Genomic DNA, 17848 nt, shown 5'->3' on the forward strand with positions numbered 1-17848 from the left:
AGGGTAGAAGGGGGTAATATTGGAAAAAGCATAACTTTATGAATGAAGCACTTTTATTTAAGTAAAGCGAAATCCTGTTTACTTGAAAAAAGCATTAACATAACTATTAATTACACTAACAAATGAAAGCAGTCAACTGCCCGTCACTGGTTATTTAAGGAGCTTTGCCTTTCACTTTTAAACATTTTAACTACGTGTTCAAGAAAACACATTCAATTTATCAACAGCGAAGCTTGCCACAACTTGAAATGCAGGGTGCCCACCACAAGGGCAGTAACAAATAGAATGGAAACTTTTAAAAGTGACGTTTCACTTTCAAATTTCAGAAGATATGATAGATTGATTCAACATTCATCTGGCAAACAATGATAATTTTTATGACATGGATCTAGCAAACAATGATCATTTTTAAGTATGATATCAGCACGAGGAATTTTAAAATTACCAAACCTCTTCCTTGAGGTAGCTGAAAAATTGGCCTTGCCCTTAGGAAACATCATGAACCAGCCGTCGTAATGTGGTTTAAGGTCCAACGCTGGATTAAAACTATTCCCAACATTGAGAGGAAAATATTTTTTATTTAACAATGAGATGAAGTAATTGGTAGTAGAAGTTACACAAAGCTAAACTACAGGTACTATCCCATTGGTTTGCTGTATAGAGCCCATTGATGTTCCTGCAAAATTTGTAATGAGCATTATATAGAAAGCAGAGACATAAGACATTTAAAGATCTAAAATAAACTCAAATTTGTGATTTAATTCTGGTCCCCTCGCATCAGATGTTGACAGATCTCTATGTCATACATGTTAAAAAAATCTCCCTAATGGTATATATTAATAAGCCGTTATGTTGATGCAAAATATGCTAGTTATCAGAATTCTCTATCTCTATGTATAAAAGATGCATCAAATTAACCAGAAATTCCCAAGATATTGCAAGGCCACAATAAAAGAGGAAACGAAGATGCTACAAGATCCAAAAACTAAAGTGAGATGCATACCTGCAGCCACAGAGAAATTATAGGGTGCCTGTAGATATCTGTTTCGCATAAGCCCAGCTGGACCTGATTCTATGGGCAGTTGGGGCCTTGGAAATTTATTTTCATTATACTGATTTTGAAAATTCACATGGGAAGGTTGCCCACCAGAAATCAAATGGCCTATTTCTGAAGTTGGAGGCAGAGTGTGCTCAGATTTACGCATCGATAGTATAGTCGCTATTTCTTTCTGTTTGAATGCAGCAAAAACACCTTGTGTAAATAAAAATATCTAAAATTTGACTTCCAAAAAATGAAGATTTATGTATGTTATTTGAAACGCCATACACAGTGATACACAGATTATGTGATGTATTATTCAGCATAGAAAAGCATTATACTAAATTCCTCAAATTTAAAGATCCGGTTTTACTTTCAGAATGATCAAAAGAAAGTTTTAACTCTGGCACCTGCAAGATTCAATATAAAGTCTTATATAAACACAGGACATATATATCCATTATCTCACTGGGAAAGTGGGTCTGTAATGATATTGTAGTCAAAAGTGTTACCGTATCCATTGAGGCCTCTCCTACCACTAACATCGACTCATCATGCAAAAAAAATTTCTTTTCAGGTATTGTAGAAATATTCAGATAATGAGGTACCTTTGCATGAAATGCATCTCATGCAATAGCTACCCAGAAAGCACATTCGTTCCACAGAAAACATTTCAGATCCCGACTGTTTCCAGCATTTCAAGCTTCCCAAAAAATGTTTTCTAAGAAACACCTATGGAGAAACTCTAGTTTCCTAAATTTTAAGCAGAGCTTTAATCACAAGTCATAAACCCCAATTTAAATTGAAGCTCCCTCATTAAGCCACTAATTCTATAGAAATTTCAATTATGAAACTTTCAGTTTTCTTGTTTCAGCTTCTTTCATTTCCAAAGTATTGAACTGGGACCAACATTGAAGCGATTTCCTTGATATTGATTTCAAAGGCCAAACAAGTAACTACGTAATTACCTGTACTACTGTTTTCCTTGGCTACTCTAGAGTCTATACCTCTGTTTCCACTAAGTGGGTCACACTGTAATTTCAGCAAGAGGTTAATGTTGAATTTTGAAGCTATCCTCGGTCTTCATAATGTTTCATTTGTACTTGTAATGTTGAAATATAAATTACATTTGTAAAAGAAAAATGATCTGAAGCATGTTCTCCATGCTTGCGAGAAAAGAAAAATATTTTTGATTTTTGTATTCAAAAGAATATATTACAAGGCATGTTCTTCATGACCTTATCAAATCGGGAAAAATGAAAATTTGAATTTGTATTCTAGACATCACAAGATGCCCAAGTCGGCCTCCTAGTGTTGAAGTCAGCCCTGTCCAAGACACACCTACTCGAACCCTTCCAGCATGTATATATAATATATATAGAGACCACTTGTCTCCACTCCAAGCACACAATTCACTCACACAATCAAGTGTATTTCTGATTAATACTAGTGAAGAAAGATGAGGAAGAAGGCGGCTGAGTTGAAGGAGAAGAAGAAGCCGAGCTCAAGGAAGAGACTCCTTGCACATGTGAATTCTCTGCTGCCCTTGAACGTGTGTATTACAGGGCTGAACTTCTGTGATAAAAGTCTGGTCAAAGGTCCAAAATTCTGAGATAAAGAGAGGCTGAAATTCAGCCCTAGTGCAGACCTAGTGCGAGCTTTTGGAGAGGCCTCTTGATGTGATTTGGGGAAGTTTTGACTTGGCATCTTGAGGCATCTTGTGGTTGTTGTCTTATTAGTTAGTTTGACTTTGATGTATCTCTTGTTGTATTGATTATCTAAGGAAAAGGTTGTATGGGTTTTCCTAGGGTAAAAATCTTCTTGTCTCTTTGTGCATTGTGATTTTTATTGTTCTACTGTCTATGTGGTTGAATTTCTGAAGTATAATTACTTGATCATCTTGATGCGCTAAATAACATCTACATCATTGGAAGTACTTATCATAGTTCAGAAATGAAGTACTTGTATCTATTGTACTTGAAAAATCAATAGTTAATCCACTACTATAATGAGTGCAACTGCAAATTGCACATCACAGGTAACCTCCTCTTGTTGAGAAATCTAGGGAGCTACATTATATGATTTCTCTTACTCTGATAATTGCTTGTGATGTATTTTTGCTTATGTTGATTAAATTCTACTTTACCTTAATTATTAGTGTGTTCTTTTCATCAAACAACTACCAAACCATAAAGAATAGTGAGACAAAATGACACAAGATATAGGCGATCAACCATGGCCAAAACCTCTCCACTTGAGAGGAAAACCCACAAGAATTCTTCTCTTCTTATAGAATCTTCAATTGACGAATTCCAAGACCTATGACCCTTGACCAAGACCCTCCAAGACCAAGTCGCTTGATGAGCTTTCCTTCTAGCAATTCCTTAGCAACTATTTCAATTTCGACATCTAGCAGATTCTTTTGCCCAACAAATTCTTTGGCAACTTTGACCAACATATTCTACTACAACTTCAACCTCTCTAGTAGATTCACAGTTTCGACCTTTCACAACTTCGACCTAGTTGTAGCTTCACAGCATTGATGCAGCTTCAGAATTTCGTCTTGCCCAGTAACTGTAGAAACCCTAACAAAAGAAAGAGAGAGAGAGGCCCAAAATGTTGATCTTGTTCTTCTTCGTCCTTTTCTAGCTTATATCTTGAGAAGATCGAACTTGCTTGAGAGTGTGTCCAAATGAGGTCGAGTTCCTTCTTATATATAGGCTTTTGAGGGGTACAAATTGCTATCTTTAGGCTGACTTGTCCCTTTATGTAGGTCATGACGAGGTCATGGTGAGTCTTTTGACTCTACTTTGACTTGATAATTTTTTCTTTACAATATGTAACATACCCAAATGGGTCTTTAAAACATGACAATGACTCAATTGACTTTATGACAAAACTAGAAGCACTCAATGGGTGCTTGACCTATAAAATAAACTTCCTTGAGCATGAAACCCGTGCCTCAAGAACAACAATAATAAATTTATTTTTCTTTTTACATAAAATCATGAATACATATGTCATTATGAAGACAAAACCTAGTTACATATTTCAACACTCCCTCTTAACTAGGGAGGTATTCATCATCCATACAAGGTACTTGGACATTCTCAATTTGAAGGATTTTCATAAGAAGAATTGGAATGGTAAGCTCTCTGTTCAGCATCATATCAACCAACATTATCACATAGCAAGGCCTTGAATAACAACTCTATATCTCCACAAGCTTAAAGCACAATGCAGGCGAGACCAATGACTGATAGACACCATCATCATCATTGCCTCTCAAGGCATATACCCCACCCAGGTGTTCATAGAGTATGTCCTTCTAGGACTATTCTTATCTTGGATTCCCAATCCTCAAAGAATATTGGTCCTCTTCGACTACTCTTATCTTGGATGCCCTACCTCATCCTCAAAGAGTATCAAATGCCAGATGCTTTACCCAATCCTCCATTCTTTCTTCACAATATGAAGACAAGAATGATGTGTTTATCTATCCCTCTCAATTAGGGAAGATATACCTATTCCTATAAAAGGAATGTACCCAAGCTTCCTCTAATCCAGGGACTTGTCCAAGCTTCGTCTTAACTAGGGACTTGTTTTCAACAACTTACTATTCTTCTGTGGAGATCATGGTACCTTCAACTGCTTGAAGAGCTACTCCCTTCTATGTCATGAATTTCATCTTTATCATTGTTCTTCCATGGAGATCATGGTACTTGAAGAGCTCCTCCTTTCGATGTCATGAATTTCATATTTATCATTGTGGAGCCTTCATCTTTTGGGACTTCTTCGTAGGGCATCGACCATCCATCACTTTCCTTCACGAACCATGTCAGTGATGTCATCCTTTTCTTTATTGGAAAGTGATCTTCTAATCCACATCTGGCTTTTCTTCATACAACTACCTCTTCCAAGTCATGTTTCCTTTAGGATCTTTCATCCAAGCACATGAGTGCTAGTTGTAGGTGTCATTTACAACTCTCTTTTAGTAGCTCTATATCAATTGATCCAGATGTTGTTCAAAAATAAAAAATGAACATCAAATCAAAGTTACCTTTTGTGATGGTCTTTCATCATGACATCTTGCTTACAATATCAACATCCTGCACATTCATAAGCACATCTCCAAGACTTTCATGTTAAGGGTCTCTTTTCTTTACATACTTTATCAGGGTCTTCATGCCTTCTCTATGGAGATGTCATGGCCAATTCTTCTAGTCATCAAATGTTGATTTCCTTTTCTATGTGACCATAGTTGCATCTTTCACGATCTCTTCTTTCTTTCTTCACATATTTCTCCTCAGGAATTTCCATCCATAGTTCCTTCATCTTTTTCAACCACCTCATATTCCATATGAGGACATATTATGTTGATTTCATCTAGTCAATATGTGAACCATGCCTTCATGCATCTTTCCAAAGGAGGAGATCCCTTTTCTTTGATCATGCTCATGAGATAGAGCATTTACCCATGCAACCATATGATGACATGACTCAATTAAATACATGCATACATACCTCTTTCCTTCTTTTGGTCATCTAGGCTTCCTTCAACAACTTCCTTTTCTTGATTGAGAGTACTTCAACCATCTCGACATGCTGCATTCCTTTGTCACCATACCATCATCCTTCTAAACAATGAATCCCATACAAGGTGGAATTCTCAATGAGACACTTGCTTCCTCCAAGAGAGGTGAACCTTCTAATGAAGATTCCAACAAAGGATCTAGATTATCCTCATCCGATAGAAGCTCCTTTCTCATGATGATGATGTATGATGAATTCCTTCTATCATGCTAGATGACTTTCTTTCAACCATATACAATGCACATGCTTTTAATAAGGTTACCAAGAGCTACTTCCTTTATATTGTGACTGCTACATCCATGTAGACTTCTACTTCAGCTATTCTTTCAAGCTTTTCTAATGATATCATGAGCTCTTGCTTCAACAGTATGCTTCTAGTATGATGCCATCTTCTACTAAGATGCATCTTGTCATAATGCTTCTCATCTTGACTACCATGGTGGAGGTCTTTTCACCTCCCACTTCTCCTTGCTATGTATTGGAGAAACCCTAATAGTGAATATCTATCCCTTTGGATTTCTTCTCATCAAGTTCTTCCACTTCTTCAGTGATATGAGCCTCATTTCTTTCTTTCCTTTTGTTGTCCTTCTTGAATTTTGGACAATCTCTCTTGTAGTGCCCATATTCTTGACAACCATAGCATTGGATCTTTGACATATTTTTTTTTTTGAGGACCGCACTTCCCAAACTTTCCTTTTCTCTTAGCCATGGCAACAAATGCTTGAATTTGTTCGTTTGATCCCACATCACTTCTTTCCTTCAACTTGGTTTCTTCAATCTTACATAATGACCAAAGTTCAATGAATGGGGTGGCTTCATTCCTTCCATAAATGCTTGATACGAAGTTGCTCCATTCCTTCGGTAGTGCATTGAGCGCCACAGTGGTCATTTCCTTATCAGATATTATTTCCCCCAACTCTTGCAGTTGGTCTTGTATTTCTGACACCCTCATAAGTTGTGAGGCTATTCCTTCTTCCTTTGATATCTTCATCTTGTAGAGCCCAGTTCTTAATGATAATACTTCTCCTTCAATACTTACGAAGAATAATTCTACTAGCTTGTCATAGATGTCTTTTGAATTTTCTAACTTCGCTACACATGGGATGAGAGAATCCTTGATTCTATAAGGATACTTTGAACCCTTATTTCCCCCTTCATGTATTGGGCTAGAGCTTGAGCTTCTTCCTTTGGAGGTTTCACAATTAAACCCTTAAGGTGATCAATGACTTCGTTTTCTATGAGAATTAAATTTGTCCTCTTCTTCCGTGTAAGATAGTTTGTTGACCCAACCAATTTGTTGCTTTCCTTGCAAAATGAAGTCATTTTGATAGATTGAAATATAGATATAAAGATACTTACTTGTCAAGTGAAGATACTCCTTAATGGTGAAATCTTTAGCTTGATGCATTTCTTGATGATGTTGATGATAGAAGATGTCTTCTTTGATGAAGTTGTCTTCCTTCAAGAGTGATTCTTGGCTTTCAGGGAGGGAGACCACCTTGAATTCTAGATGATGACAACACCTTCTCCTTGCTTTTCTTTGATGTAGAGGCTTCACGATGCTCCAATGTGAAGTCCTTCTTTGAGATGAGAAAGAGTTCTTGAGATCTTCTTTGTGATGATGATTGAGGAATGTATGAGCTTCTCAAGAATGCTTCAAATGTAGAACCCTTCTTTGGATGACCTAGGGTTTTGATGTCTTCTTCTTCGAGATGTGATGATCCTTGAGATGAATGGTCCTTCTTGATGATTGATGCTCTCGTTGATCTTCTTGTGCTTCAGCCTTTGAGTGTCCTTCTTTAAGATGCCTTTCCTTGTCTTGTCACCCTAGCTTTGATACCATATTGAGAAATCTAGGGTAGCTAGATTATGTGATTTCTCTTACTTTGATAACTGCTTGTGATGTATTTTTCTTGATCTTGATTAGATTCTTTTTCACCTTAATTATTATTGTGTTCTTTGCATCAAACAACTACCAAACCATAAAGAATAGTGAGACAAAAGGACACAAGATATAGGCGATCAGCTAGGGCCAAAACCTCTCCACTTGAGAGGAAAACCCACAAGAATTCTTCTCTTCTTATAGAATCTTCAATTGACGAATTCCAAGACCTATGAAGCTTGACCAAGACCCTCCAAGACCAAGTCCCTTAATGAGCTTTCCTTCTAGCAGTTCCTTAGCAACTATTGCAATTTCGAACTCCAACAAATTCTTCTTTCTACCCAACAAATTCTTCTGCAACTTTGACCAACGGATTCTACTACAACTTCAACCACTCCAGTAGATTCACAATTTCGACCTTTCACAGCTTTGACCTAGCTGCAACTTCGATGCAACTTCACAACTTTGGTGCAGCTTCACAGCTTCAATGCAGCTTCAGAATTTCATCTTGCCCAGTAACAATAGAAACCCTAACAAGAGAGAGAGAGGCCCAAAACGTCGATCTTGTTCTTTTTCTTCTTCTTCATCCTTTTCCAAGGTCCATCTTGAGGAGATCGAACTTGCTTGAGAGTGTGTTGAAATGAGGTCGAGTTCCTTCTTGTATAGAGGTTTCTGAGGGGTACGAATTGCTATCTTTAGGTTGACTTGTCCCTTCATGTAGGCCGACTTGATCTTTGCGCCATGACAAGGTCTTGGAGGGTATTTTGACTCTACTTTGACTCAATAATTTTTTCTTTACAATATGTAACATGCCCAAATGGGTCTTTAATACATGACAATGACTCAATTGACTTTATGGCAAACCTAGAAGCATTCAATGAGTGCTTGACCTATAAAATAAATTTCCTTGAGCATGAAACCGATGCCTCAAGAACAACAATAATAAATTTATTTTTCTTTTTACATAAAATCATGATTACATATGTCATTATGAAGATTAAACCTAGTTACATATTTCAACACCTCTAAGACGAGAGCAACTGCAAATTGCAAATCACAAGTAACCTCCTCTAAGACGAGAACACACATAGTAGTGTTTAAATAAAACTCTACTACCAGAACATTATGACTTCTTTATCAGCGTCATAGACCATAAATCCATGCATCATGTTTAGACATTATACCCATCTAAGCAAGACCGCATCTATATGTGGGTACTGTAGTAGGCCATGGTGCAAAGTACTTGATACATATCCCAAAACTCGCGTACAACAATACAAGAGTGTATATGTGTGTGAATGTGTGCGTGTAAAGATTTTAATTTTTAGAAGATTAAGAATCCGACTACCAAAGAAAATTATGATTCTAAATTCAAGAGTCAAAAGGACAACTATAACTATGTTGTCATCCCAAATATTCCTATCACTGCTTCGAGCTTTTGATGTACAGATTTGGAGAACGCCCTTGTTGGACAGATCCTAAAAAACTGTTGACATGGTCAAAGCAACCTTCATTGGCATTGTAGCAATAGAAGGAGCCAATAAATGACCTTTAAGGAGCGCTCAAGCAGAAAAAGGCTACATCCACCTTGAAACATGAATTTGGGGCATTGTATTTAAACTACGAACGGGTTGGTCCTAATGAAAGGAGGCCCTAATTTAATAAACGGTAGTAATTAAACATAGTTTTAAGTTATGAGCAGGTAAGCTCTAAACCAATAGAGAAAAATAAGCATAGTTTGTAATTCAATGGAAATGATGGAGTGCTTGGATGAAGGAAAATAGAGTGTGCTAGGGCTGTTTAGAGGCTTTGAAAGGTTCACCCTAGCCTTAAAGTTTGCTACATGGTTTTAAGTTGACTTGTCAAACATTAAGGGGTTTTTCATGTGTGCCCTAATTAGTGTATATATATATATATATATATATATATATATAACTTATTCAAGGAAGAAGCCTATAAATAGTAAGAAGTTCATGGGCCAAAGAAGCACGAATGAACTGTGAAGAAGTTCCAATGGCTTAGTTGAAGATTACCCAGAGAAAGGAAGTTTAAGGGAATTTTCTTTGTGAGGTTTGTTACCCCTTGAAAAAACATGGTTCATTTTGCATTTTCAATTTTTCATGGGCCTTTACTTTCTCACAAAGCATGATAGAAGACCTTTGAAATTTAGGGGTAGTTATAGGTGCTTGTGAGGAGAGACTTGGAAGTTGTGCATGTTAATTTTAGGGCTAGATAGTTCTTTGCTGTAGATAATTGCATTTTAAAAAATTTCAACATTTTCACATTACGTTCACCCCATAACATCATATCATCATTAGCAATTATGTAGAGAGAACATTAACATCAACACTGTAGCGGAACAGTAAGAAACAATAGAAGAAAAACAAACACAGTAGAGACACCAGGATTTTGGTCAGGGACTAGGGCAAAACCCCATAAGGGGGGAAACCCATAATCAATTCTTCTTCTTCTATTAGATATTCATCAAATGTTTAGTTGAGATACAATCCAAATTATCCAATAGTACAATGAGACACAAGTCTTTCAATAACAATCACATTAGGCCTCCTAGGGCCAAAACGGGATCATGTCAGATCATTAAGAAATGACAGCAGACAAGCATGATCAGAGACCCTCCACAAAACCTCTCTAATGAAAACCATAAGGCTGTCTCCCTATCACTGTCATAAGAATGTTGCCATACATCACTGTCACAAAGGTTCTGTCATTCATCGCTGTCCTAAGCACAATTGTCACTGCCATACATCACACTGAAGATAATACTGCCACATATATATCATGTTATCATAAGTGCTCTGCATACTTCACTGTCATATTGCACTGTCGTACATCACAAGAATTAGTGCCATACAAGGACACTGCCAAACATCTCAGTCATAAGGACATTAACATATGTCATAGACATTAAAGTTCTGTCATACATTTATGTCATTAGAAACATTGCCATACATCAATATCACTGTTATATACATGTCACTGTTGTATATCATGGTTATCACTGCCATATAGTTAGTGTCATGTATTAGGGATCACTATACCAGCCTCAAACAGTCCATATGCAAGGCTGGACCAACCACTGGCCAAACCAGTGATACTATACTCCAACACTTTTGCAAACCTTACATAGAAATGCAATCATACATATCTCTTTTATACAACATCTTCCCTCCTATACTCTACCCTTGTGCATTTAAAACTCTGTGATTTCAGCTCTCTTATTACGGCTTTCGGTGACACCCACGTCAACCCTAGATTAGGGCCTAAACTCCTCCATATGACTGCGCTATCCTTGTTTCTCAAGTCTTGAATCTCTCTGCTCTGCTTCAAGGTATCTTGGTCCCTTTTGATAGAACATATGACCATTGTTTACACAGAAGCAAGGGCTCGACCCTTCGTGCAATTAGACAGAAATATAGTGGCCCTTATCACAGAGAATTAGCCACCAATCCATGCTAAGAAAAACTACCCAGGACTGTCTCCAAACTTGGCCTTGATACATTGCACAAGCTAGGCCTTTCAAACAGAAAATATGTGCCATAAAATTTGCCCATTTCTTCCACAAAGAGGGTCGCATTGATTACAGAGATAAGCCACCTTTAATCTTAGAGATTGGCCACAGATGTAGTCTCCAATAGGCCGCAGATCTAGCCTCCAATAGGTTGCAGATGATACCTCCAATAGGGCACAAAAGATTTGCCACAGAAATCCGAGAATGAATGCCAAAATGAAGAAGGATAGGTGCCAATTTATAGTTGTTTCCACATACAAAAGGTCGCATCCTTTGGGGCAACCTGACTCAAAACATTTTGAGGTCGATATGAGAATTTGGAGGGAAAAACATAAATTAAAATTGCAAATAAATGCCTTGGAGATTGCTTGCCCAAATAAATTCGTCACATCACACAATAATGAGAGGAGTGCAGCCCCAAGGGATAGCTCAGTGGGTTGAGTTCTTGCTGGTAAGTGCCTCACTTATTGGGAGGTCACGGGGTCAAATCTCTTTGACGCCCTTGGAGTTAGGCTTTGCTAGTTTGGCTGACGGGTAGATCCCTTTGGGTTGATCTACCTAGATTTTCCTGTGGATGTAACAACCACTCAGTGTCCGTGAACCATATTATAAAAACAAATAATGAGAGGAGTGCCAAAATAATAATTTCTTTTTGTCAAATTCAAATTCTCTTTTGGGGCAAGATGGGCTTCTTTTGAGGTAATTAGATTTCTCTTAGGGAAATTCATCTTGAAGCTGCCCAAAATTTCAACACTCCCTCTCAGCTAGGGTGTTATGAACAAAGTTAATAAATACAACAAAATACTTAGAAGATCTGAAATATACGGATATCCATGATATGACAATATATTAATATATAAATGTACAGTGGATATGAGATGATGATGAAATTGTTGCAAATGAGGGTTCACTTATATACCTAGGCAAGTGCCCTTTCATGAACGGTCATGTCCATAGGGAACTAATTAATCATATATATATATATATATATATATATATATATATATATATATATATATATATATATATATATATATAACATAGGGTGGAATTTCTGGTTGCACCATGTGTCTCATCTCGGGTGTATATGTCTCATCATAAGAGAAGCTCATCTCATCTAATAGAAGAAGAATAATCCACAACCAATGGTAGGGGAGATCAATTTACAAAAAACCAAGTCCATGGCAGTCGCAAATGACCTTGGTAAAGATGACACACACTCTACTAGCTCTAGGTCAAGCTCCGTCTCAATCCATAGAGGAAGAATGATCCACACGAACAATAGGGGAGATCAATCTACCACAACGAAGTCCATGGCAGTCATAAATGAGCTTGTTAGAGATCACATGCACCCTATGTCCACTGATTGACCCTCACCCAACTTGATCCTCAATGACCAAGTGGTAGAACACCTGCATCCAATACTTAGGGGAGATCGATTTACCATAAGCAAATCCATGATAAGTGTGTCTGCCATTAGGTAAAGATCACACACACCTAAGTCTCCTCACCCACTGGCCAAAAGGGTGACAACCTAAACAAGCTTAACCACCTTAGTGTGGCCCTTGGTCAGTAATGACACGAAGGTGACTTGCATGTAGGATGCATACTAGGGCATGTACTTAGCCAAGTTAATGGCTTCAAGAGTACCCTCATACCCAGGACCGGCTACACAAGCCCCTTCACCAAGTCCATGGCTAGTCATAAAGATGGGGGAAGGCATGTGTTCAATGTGTTCGATTAGCAATCTTCCCTCTCTGGGAGGGAGAGCCCCGTTGCACATCCCCCTTCACCAAGTCCAGGCTAGTCATAAAGATGGGGGAAGGCATATGCTCAGTGGAAGGATACATTCTCCTGCATTTCAAGCTGCTCCTGGAAGAGTGAGAATGTTTGCAACTCGCACATCTGCTGAAGCCTCACTACTCCAATTTTGCAACAAATCACTATCGAAGCCTCACTGCTTCCATTTTGCAACAAATCACTATTGAAGCCTCACTGCTCCCTATGTGCTAGAGCCTCATCGCTCCCTCTGTGTTGGAGCCTCAATGCTCCATCAAAAGCCACATTGCTCACAATATGATTCGCCATCGCTAGACAGAGTGCAATGTGTTGAAATTTCTAAGTCTATCTATTAGAAATTTAATTTGTATTCTTCTGGTTTATTTCTTCTACTTGTTAAATTCAAACAAGTTATTTAAAACATATAAATAACGAAATAAACACAATACAGTCTCAACATCTACAAACCATCAGCTGAAAGAAAACAAACACACAAGTGACACGTTATTTTTGGACAAATGTCCCCGGAAAAACCCAATGCGGGAAAACCGGTGTAGCTACTCTGAGGGTTTATTATTATGCAGTATTCCTTGAGTACAATTGGGTGCCAAATTGGCTCACCCGACAGAGAAAAATAATTGGTAGCAATACCTCTCTATTTGGAAACAGGTATTTAGAAAATCTGTCCCACGAAACACTCTCCAGCAACTCTGAAGCTCTGCGCTGGCCCTTCTGGCCTCTGCGTCAGCCCCAAACCCCTTTGCGTTATCCCTCTAAGGCACTGCGCAGCCTCTGGGACCCTCTACGTCACTCCAACTGCTCTCTGCGTGGATGACACAGTCCCTCTAGCCTCTGCGCTATCTCTGCTTGGCCTGCTCTGGCTGCTGCTTCTCGCTATCTGCCTCTGCACTGGTCTCTTGGCACTGTCTCTGCCTCTCTATCTAGTACTCACTGCCCCTCGTTGCTGATTACTAATTCGACTTTGCTTAGCAACCTCACTCTAGCAAATCGAATGACTGATCACTTTGGTGTGTTCTCCAACTGACCCTCAAGCCTCCTCTTATACTTTTCCTGTTGGTCCTTCAACTGTCGAGATTAAATCTCTAATCAACGGCTAAGATTAGATTTGGCTTAATCCATGACTTTTGGAACCTTCTAATTCAGTTTTATATTAATACCCATTAACATTTTATTTCTCATAAGTTTAGACTTAGGAACTCCATTAAAAATATTAATTATTTTAATATCTCCCAAACCGGTTACAATTTGTCCAAACCAATTGTGGGTCTTGGAGATCTCATGTGCTTTAGCCTCCACCAATTTTTATGGCTAGAGCACATCTGATGCTACCCCAAATCAACACAATGGAAGTTGCTACCTGCTCATCAAGGAAATCAAAGCAATACCCATATCGAAGCGATAGCTCAATGTGTTCTTTCTGATTACAACACTCCTGTTTTACTTGGCATCAACTTATCTTTCCAGTCACAACATTATCTCAATCCATGTAGGAATCTCAATCCCAGCTTTCCAACATTTTAATATGCATGTCCAGGCTATATCTAGCTCAAGGTACACAATGCAAAGCAAGGATCCATTTGGTTGCCTATTCATTTTGGGATCCATCAAATCTGAATCTGAAGAGGAGTCTCTCAACTGCTTCATGTTGAAAATTGGCAGCGGAGGGAGCAATTTCCCCATTTGGGAAGTCCAACAAACCGCAAGGAGATCCCACTTACCCTTGGAAAAATTAAATTTGCACATGAGAAAATACTATTTTTAATGTGGATCCAAGTTGTTGATTTGGGGTAGCATCGGATGTGCTCCAGCGACGAAAATTGGTGGAGATGCTAAAGCACATGAGATCTCCAATACCCAGAATTGGTTCGGGCAGATTCTAAACAGTTTGGGAGATATTAAAATAATTAATATTTTTAATGGAGTCCCTAAGTCTAAACTTAGGGAAAATAAAATATTAATGTGTATTAATATAAAACTGTGTTAGAATGGTCCAAAAGTCATGGATCAAGGCAGAATTAATCTTAGTCGTTGATTAGGGACTTAATCTCGACCTTTGAATTGTCAACGAGAAAAGTATATAAGGAGGCTTGAGGGTCACTTAGAGAAAACACCGAGTTGATCAAGATTTTGATTTTCTGGGGCAGGGTTCGCTGAGGAAGTCGAAAGAGTGATCAGAGTTGCAGCTGAGGGGCAGTGAATACAAAAGTAGAGTGGCAGAGAGTGTGCCGGGAGAATCAGCGCAGAGGCAGGGAGAAAGAGATGCAGAGCCAGCTAGGGCCCACGCAGAGGTAGCCATGAGCTGCGCAGTGCCTCAGAGAGCCAGCGTGGGTGACACAGAGGCTCTAGAGGGTGACGCAGGGGTTACTAGGCTGACGCTAGGCCAGGAAGGGCTGACACAGTCCCTAGCAGCAGGCGTTGGGGTTTTCATGGGGCAGATTGGAGCTGGGAGCTGTTGGAGTGTTTATCCGGGGTTTCAGCGGGAATGTTTGCTTTTGAGTAGAGAGGTACTGCTGCCGAGATTATTCTCTGTTGGGTGAGCCAGTTTTGGCACCCAGATTGTATTAAAAAACTGCATAATAATAAAATCCTTAGATAGCTGCACTGATTTTCCCCCATTGGGTTTTTCCGGGGACATTGGTCCAAAAACAACAGTGTCACTTGTGTGCTTGTTTTGTTTCCTTTAGTTGACGATCTGTAATGTGTTGAGCATGTACTTGTATTTAATTTTTGTATTTACATGGTAAATAACTTGTTAATTAATTAGAACAAGTAGGCAGAAATAAACCAGAAAAGTACATGAAGGGTTTCTAACATATAGACTTAGAAATTCCAACATGGTATCAGAGCGTGGTTGCAGATCACAGAAGAACCGAGGACATCATCTGAGTAGAGCAACAATAGCAGAAAACAACTGTCCCGAGTGACAGAAGCTATTCCTAGCAGAGAAGCAGCAAGGAAGGGGTGAAGTAGTGCCTGCGTCATCAAGTTTGAGCCGGAAAGAGGATCAATGCAATGGCAGAGGGGAGCAAACTCGACCTATGCAGTGCCCAGTCATCTTTCTCAGTCAGGATGGATTGACGCCCATGGTCAGGAGGTGCGAATTTTGCTGGTATCGGGATTGTGCAGAGCCTAGAAGCTCTAACCTTTAGTTTGCTGGGGCTTAGGAGGTTGTGGGTAAGTTGCAGAGTGACGCTGGTGGGGTACTATAGTCAGAAGTTAGAACAATACCTAACAGGGCAAGACCAAGGAGGAGGGAGTTGCTACTGAGGGTTTCCAACCAAGAAATCCACATATGTGGTGCAGCGGCACTAAGGATTGGAGTGGGGGAATCTCGACATTGGCAGAAGGGTTTCCAGGAGGGAAATCGAGGTTCAGAGGGAGTCACACTGAGAACTTCTAGAAGGGAAGTAGAGGAGTAGCGAGATGGTAGTGAACGGGGTAAGAGACCAGGACAGACTGGACGGAGCCTCAAACTTCGTAGTCTGGAAGGCCAAAATCTTATCCGTTCTAGACAGGTACTGTCTCAAGCAATTCACCTTGAGGATAATAGCAGTCCCAGTTGACCCGGCTGACAATGATAAGTACGAGGATGCAATGGCAAGGGCCAAGAGCATCAACCTTGATGGGGTCAAGGACCATGTAGTACCACACATTGCCGAGAAGAATACGGCAAATGAGATGTGGGATGCCCTAAAGAAGTTGTATCAGCATACTTCCGTGCAGAGGAAGACGCTACTAAAAAATCAACTGTGGTCATACCAGATGCTGAAGGGAGAACAGATTGACCCCTTCCTCGGTCGATTGAAGGCGATTTGGGATCAACTGACTTCCATAGGAGCCACGCCGGATCAAGAATTGATGGTGAGAACAGTCCTGAACGGAGTCTCGGAAGACTGGGAGGTGTTTGTCCAGAGCATACTGAGCAAGGCGACCCTTCCAAATTGGGAGGAAATGTGGGCGCTCTTCGCTAAGAAGAGATCAGAAGGCTAAGCAAGGCGGAAAGCAGCGGCAAGGGGATCAGAATCAAGAAGGAGGAAGAAGAGGATGCTTCCCTAGCATCTAAGGGAAAGCAGGAGAAACGGAAGAAGAGGGACCTCTCCAAGGTCAAATGCTTCAACTGTGTGGAACTGGGTCACTATGTGAGCCAATGTCTGAGGAAGAAGAGCAAAGGAGAGGCTTCCGAGACCAAGGCTGCGCCAGCAAGGGCGAAGAAGGAATTGGAGACAGATGATGACTATGCCATGAGTGCTCACATGCGACTTGAGCTGAAGTGGGGAGACATTGAGCTGTAGTCAGACAAACTACACGCGATGAAGGGCAAGATCCTCAAGATGCCCAACCTCTTGGATTATACCTTGCTACAAGAGCCCCAAAGAGGAGTAGCAGTGCTGGCGGATGTCAGTAGAGACGGATGAGGATGGAGCAACAGAGGGAGCTACAGTGCAGGATTCCCAGGACAGCACGAGGACAACAGGCTGCAACAGTGCGAGAGGCACGAGAGTGTTGCACCAGTGAAGGATGGCACAAAGAGGTGTGCAACGGTGCAAGATGTAGCAAGTTGTTGCAGTAGTGAAGAGGTCAGAGAGGGAGCACTTGTTAGCGATAGAGGGAGTTTCAACTTCGTGGGTGTCTCTACCCTGATGGAGATGTCAGAGTTGGGAGATCAGTTACTTACTTCTCAATAACTGAGTTGCAGTGCAGCAGTTAGCAGTGGCAGTGCTATGGGCAACATGATGCAACATGATGAGAGGGGTTTCCGTACGGATGTAGCAGTGGCAATGGCAGGGCCATGGGTAGGAGTACATGATGCAACAGTGCAGAGGATGTTGGGCAGCAGGCCTAGCATCAGCACAAGGACCGATGCCGGATGATCAGGGTGATGCTTAGTGAGGAGTATTACTAGAGCACAGTCCTCGCTAAGAGGGAGTGTTGATTTGGGGTAGCATCGGATGTGTTCTAGCCACAAAAATTGGTGGAGAGACTAAAACACAGGAGATCTCCAATA

At 39.9% G+C, this 17848-nt stretch overlaps 1 protein-coding gene across 4 annotated transcripts in view; it reads right to left on the minus strand.

Moving 5' to 3' along the window:
• Window positions 1-286: 286 nt before the first annotated feature.
• The window catches only part of LOC149203174 (SCA7 domain-containing protein SELMODRAFT_431321-like), a 325301-nt gene continuing 307739 nt past the window's right edge, over window positions 287-17848 (minus strand). For all 4 annotated transcript variants that reach the window (XM_089403358.1, XM_089403357.1, XM_089403356.1 and 1 more), the window contains 2 exons: window positions 1004-1229; window positions 287-676 (listed from right to left, as the gene is read on the minus strand). In XM_089403358.1, coding sequence (XP_089259484.1) covers window positions 624-676; window positions 1004-1229 — 279 coding nt within the window. In that variant the 3' untranslated portion in view covers window positions 287-623. The remainder of the gene's footprint in view (window positions 677-1003; window positions 1230-17848) is intronic.

The sequence above is a fragment of the Pinus tabuliformis genome, chromosome 2_1 (assembly GCF_031772625.1).
Source record: "Pinus tabuliformis cultivar Carrire ecotype Pingquan chromosome 2_1, CPIR1, whole genome shotgun sequence".
Classification (NCBI taxonomy): domain Eukaryota; kingdom Viridiplantae; phylum Streptophyta; class Pinopsida; order Pinales; family Pinaceae; genus Pinus; species Pinus tabuliformis.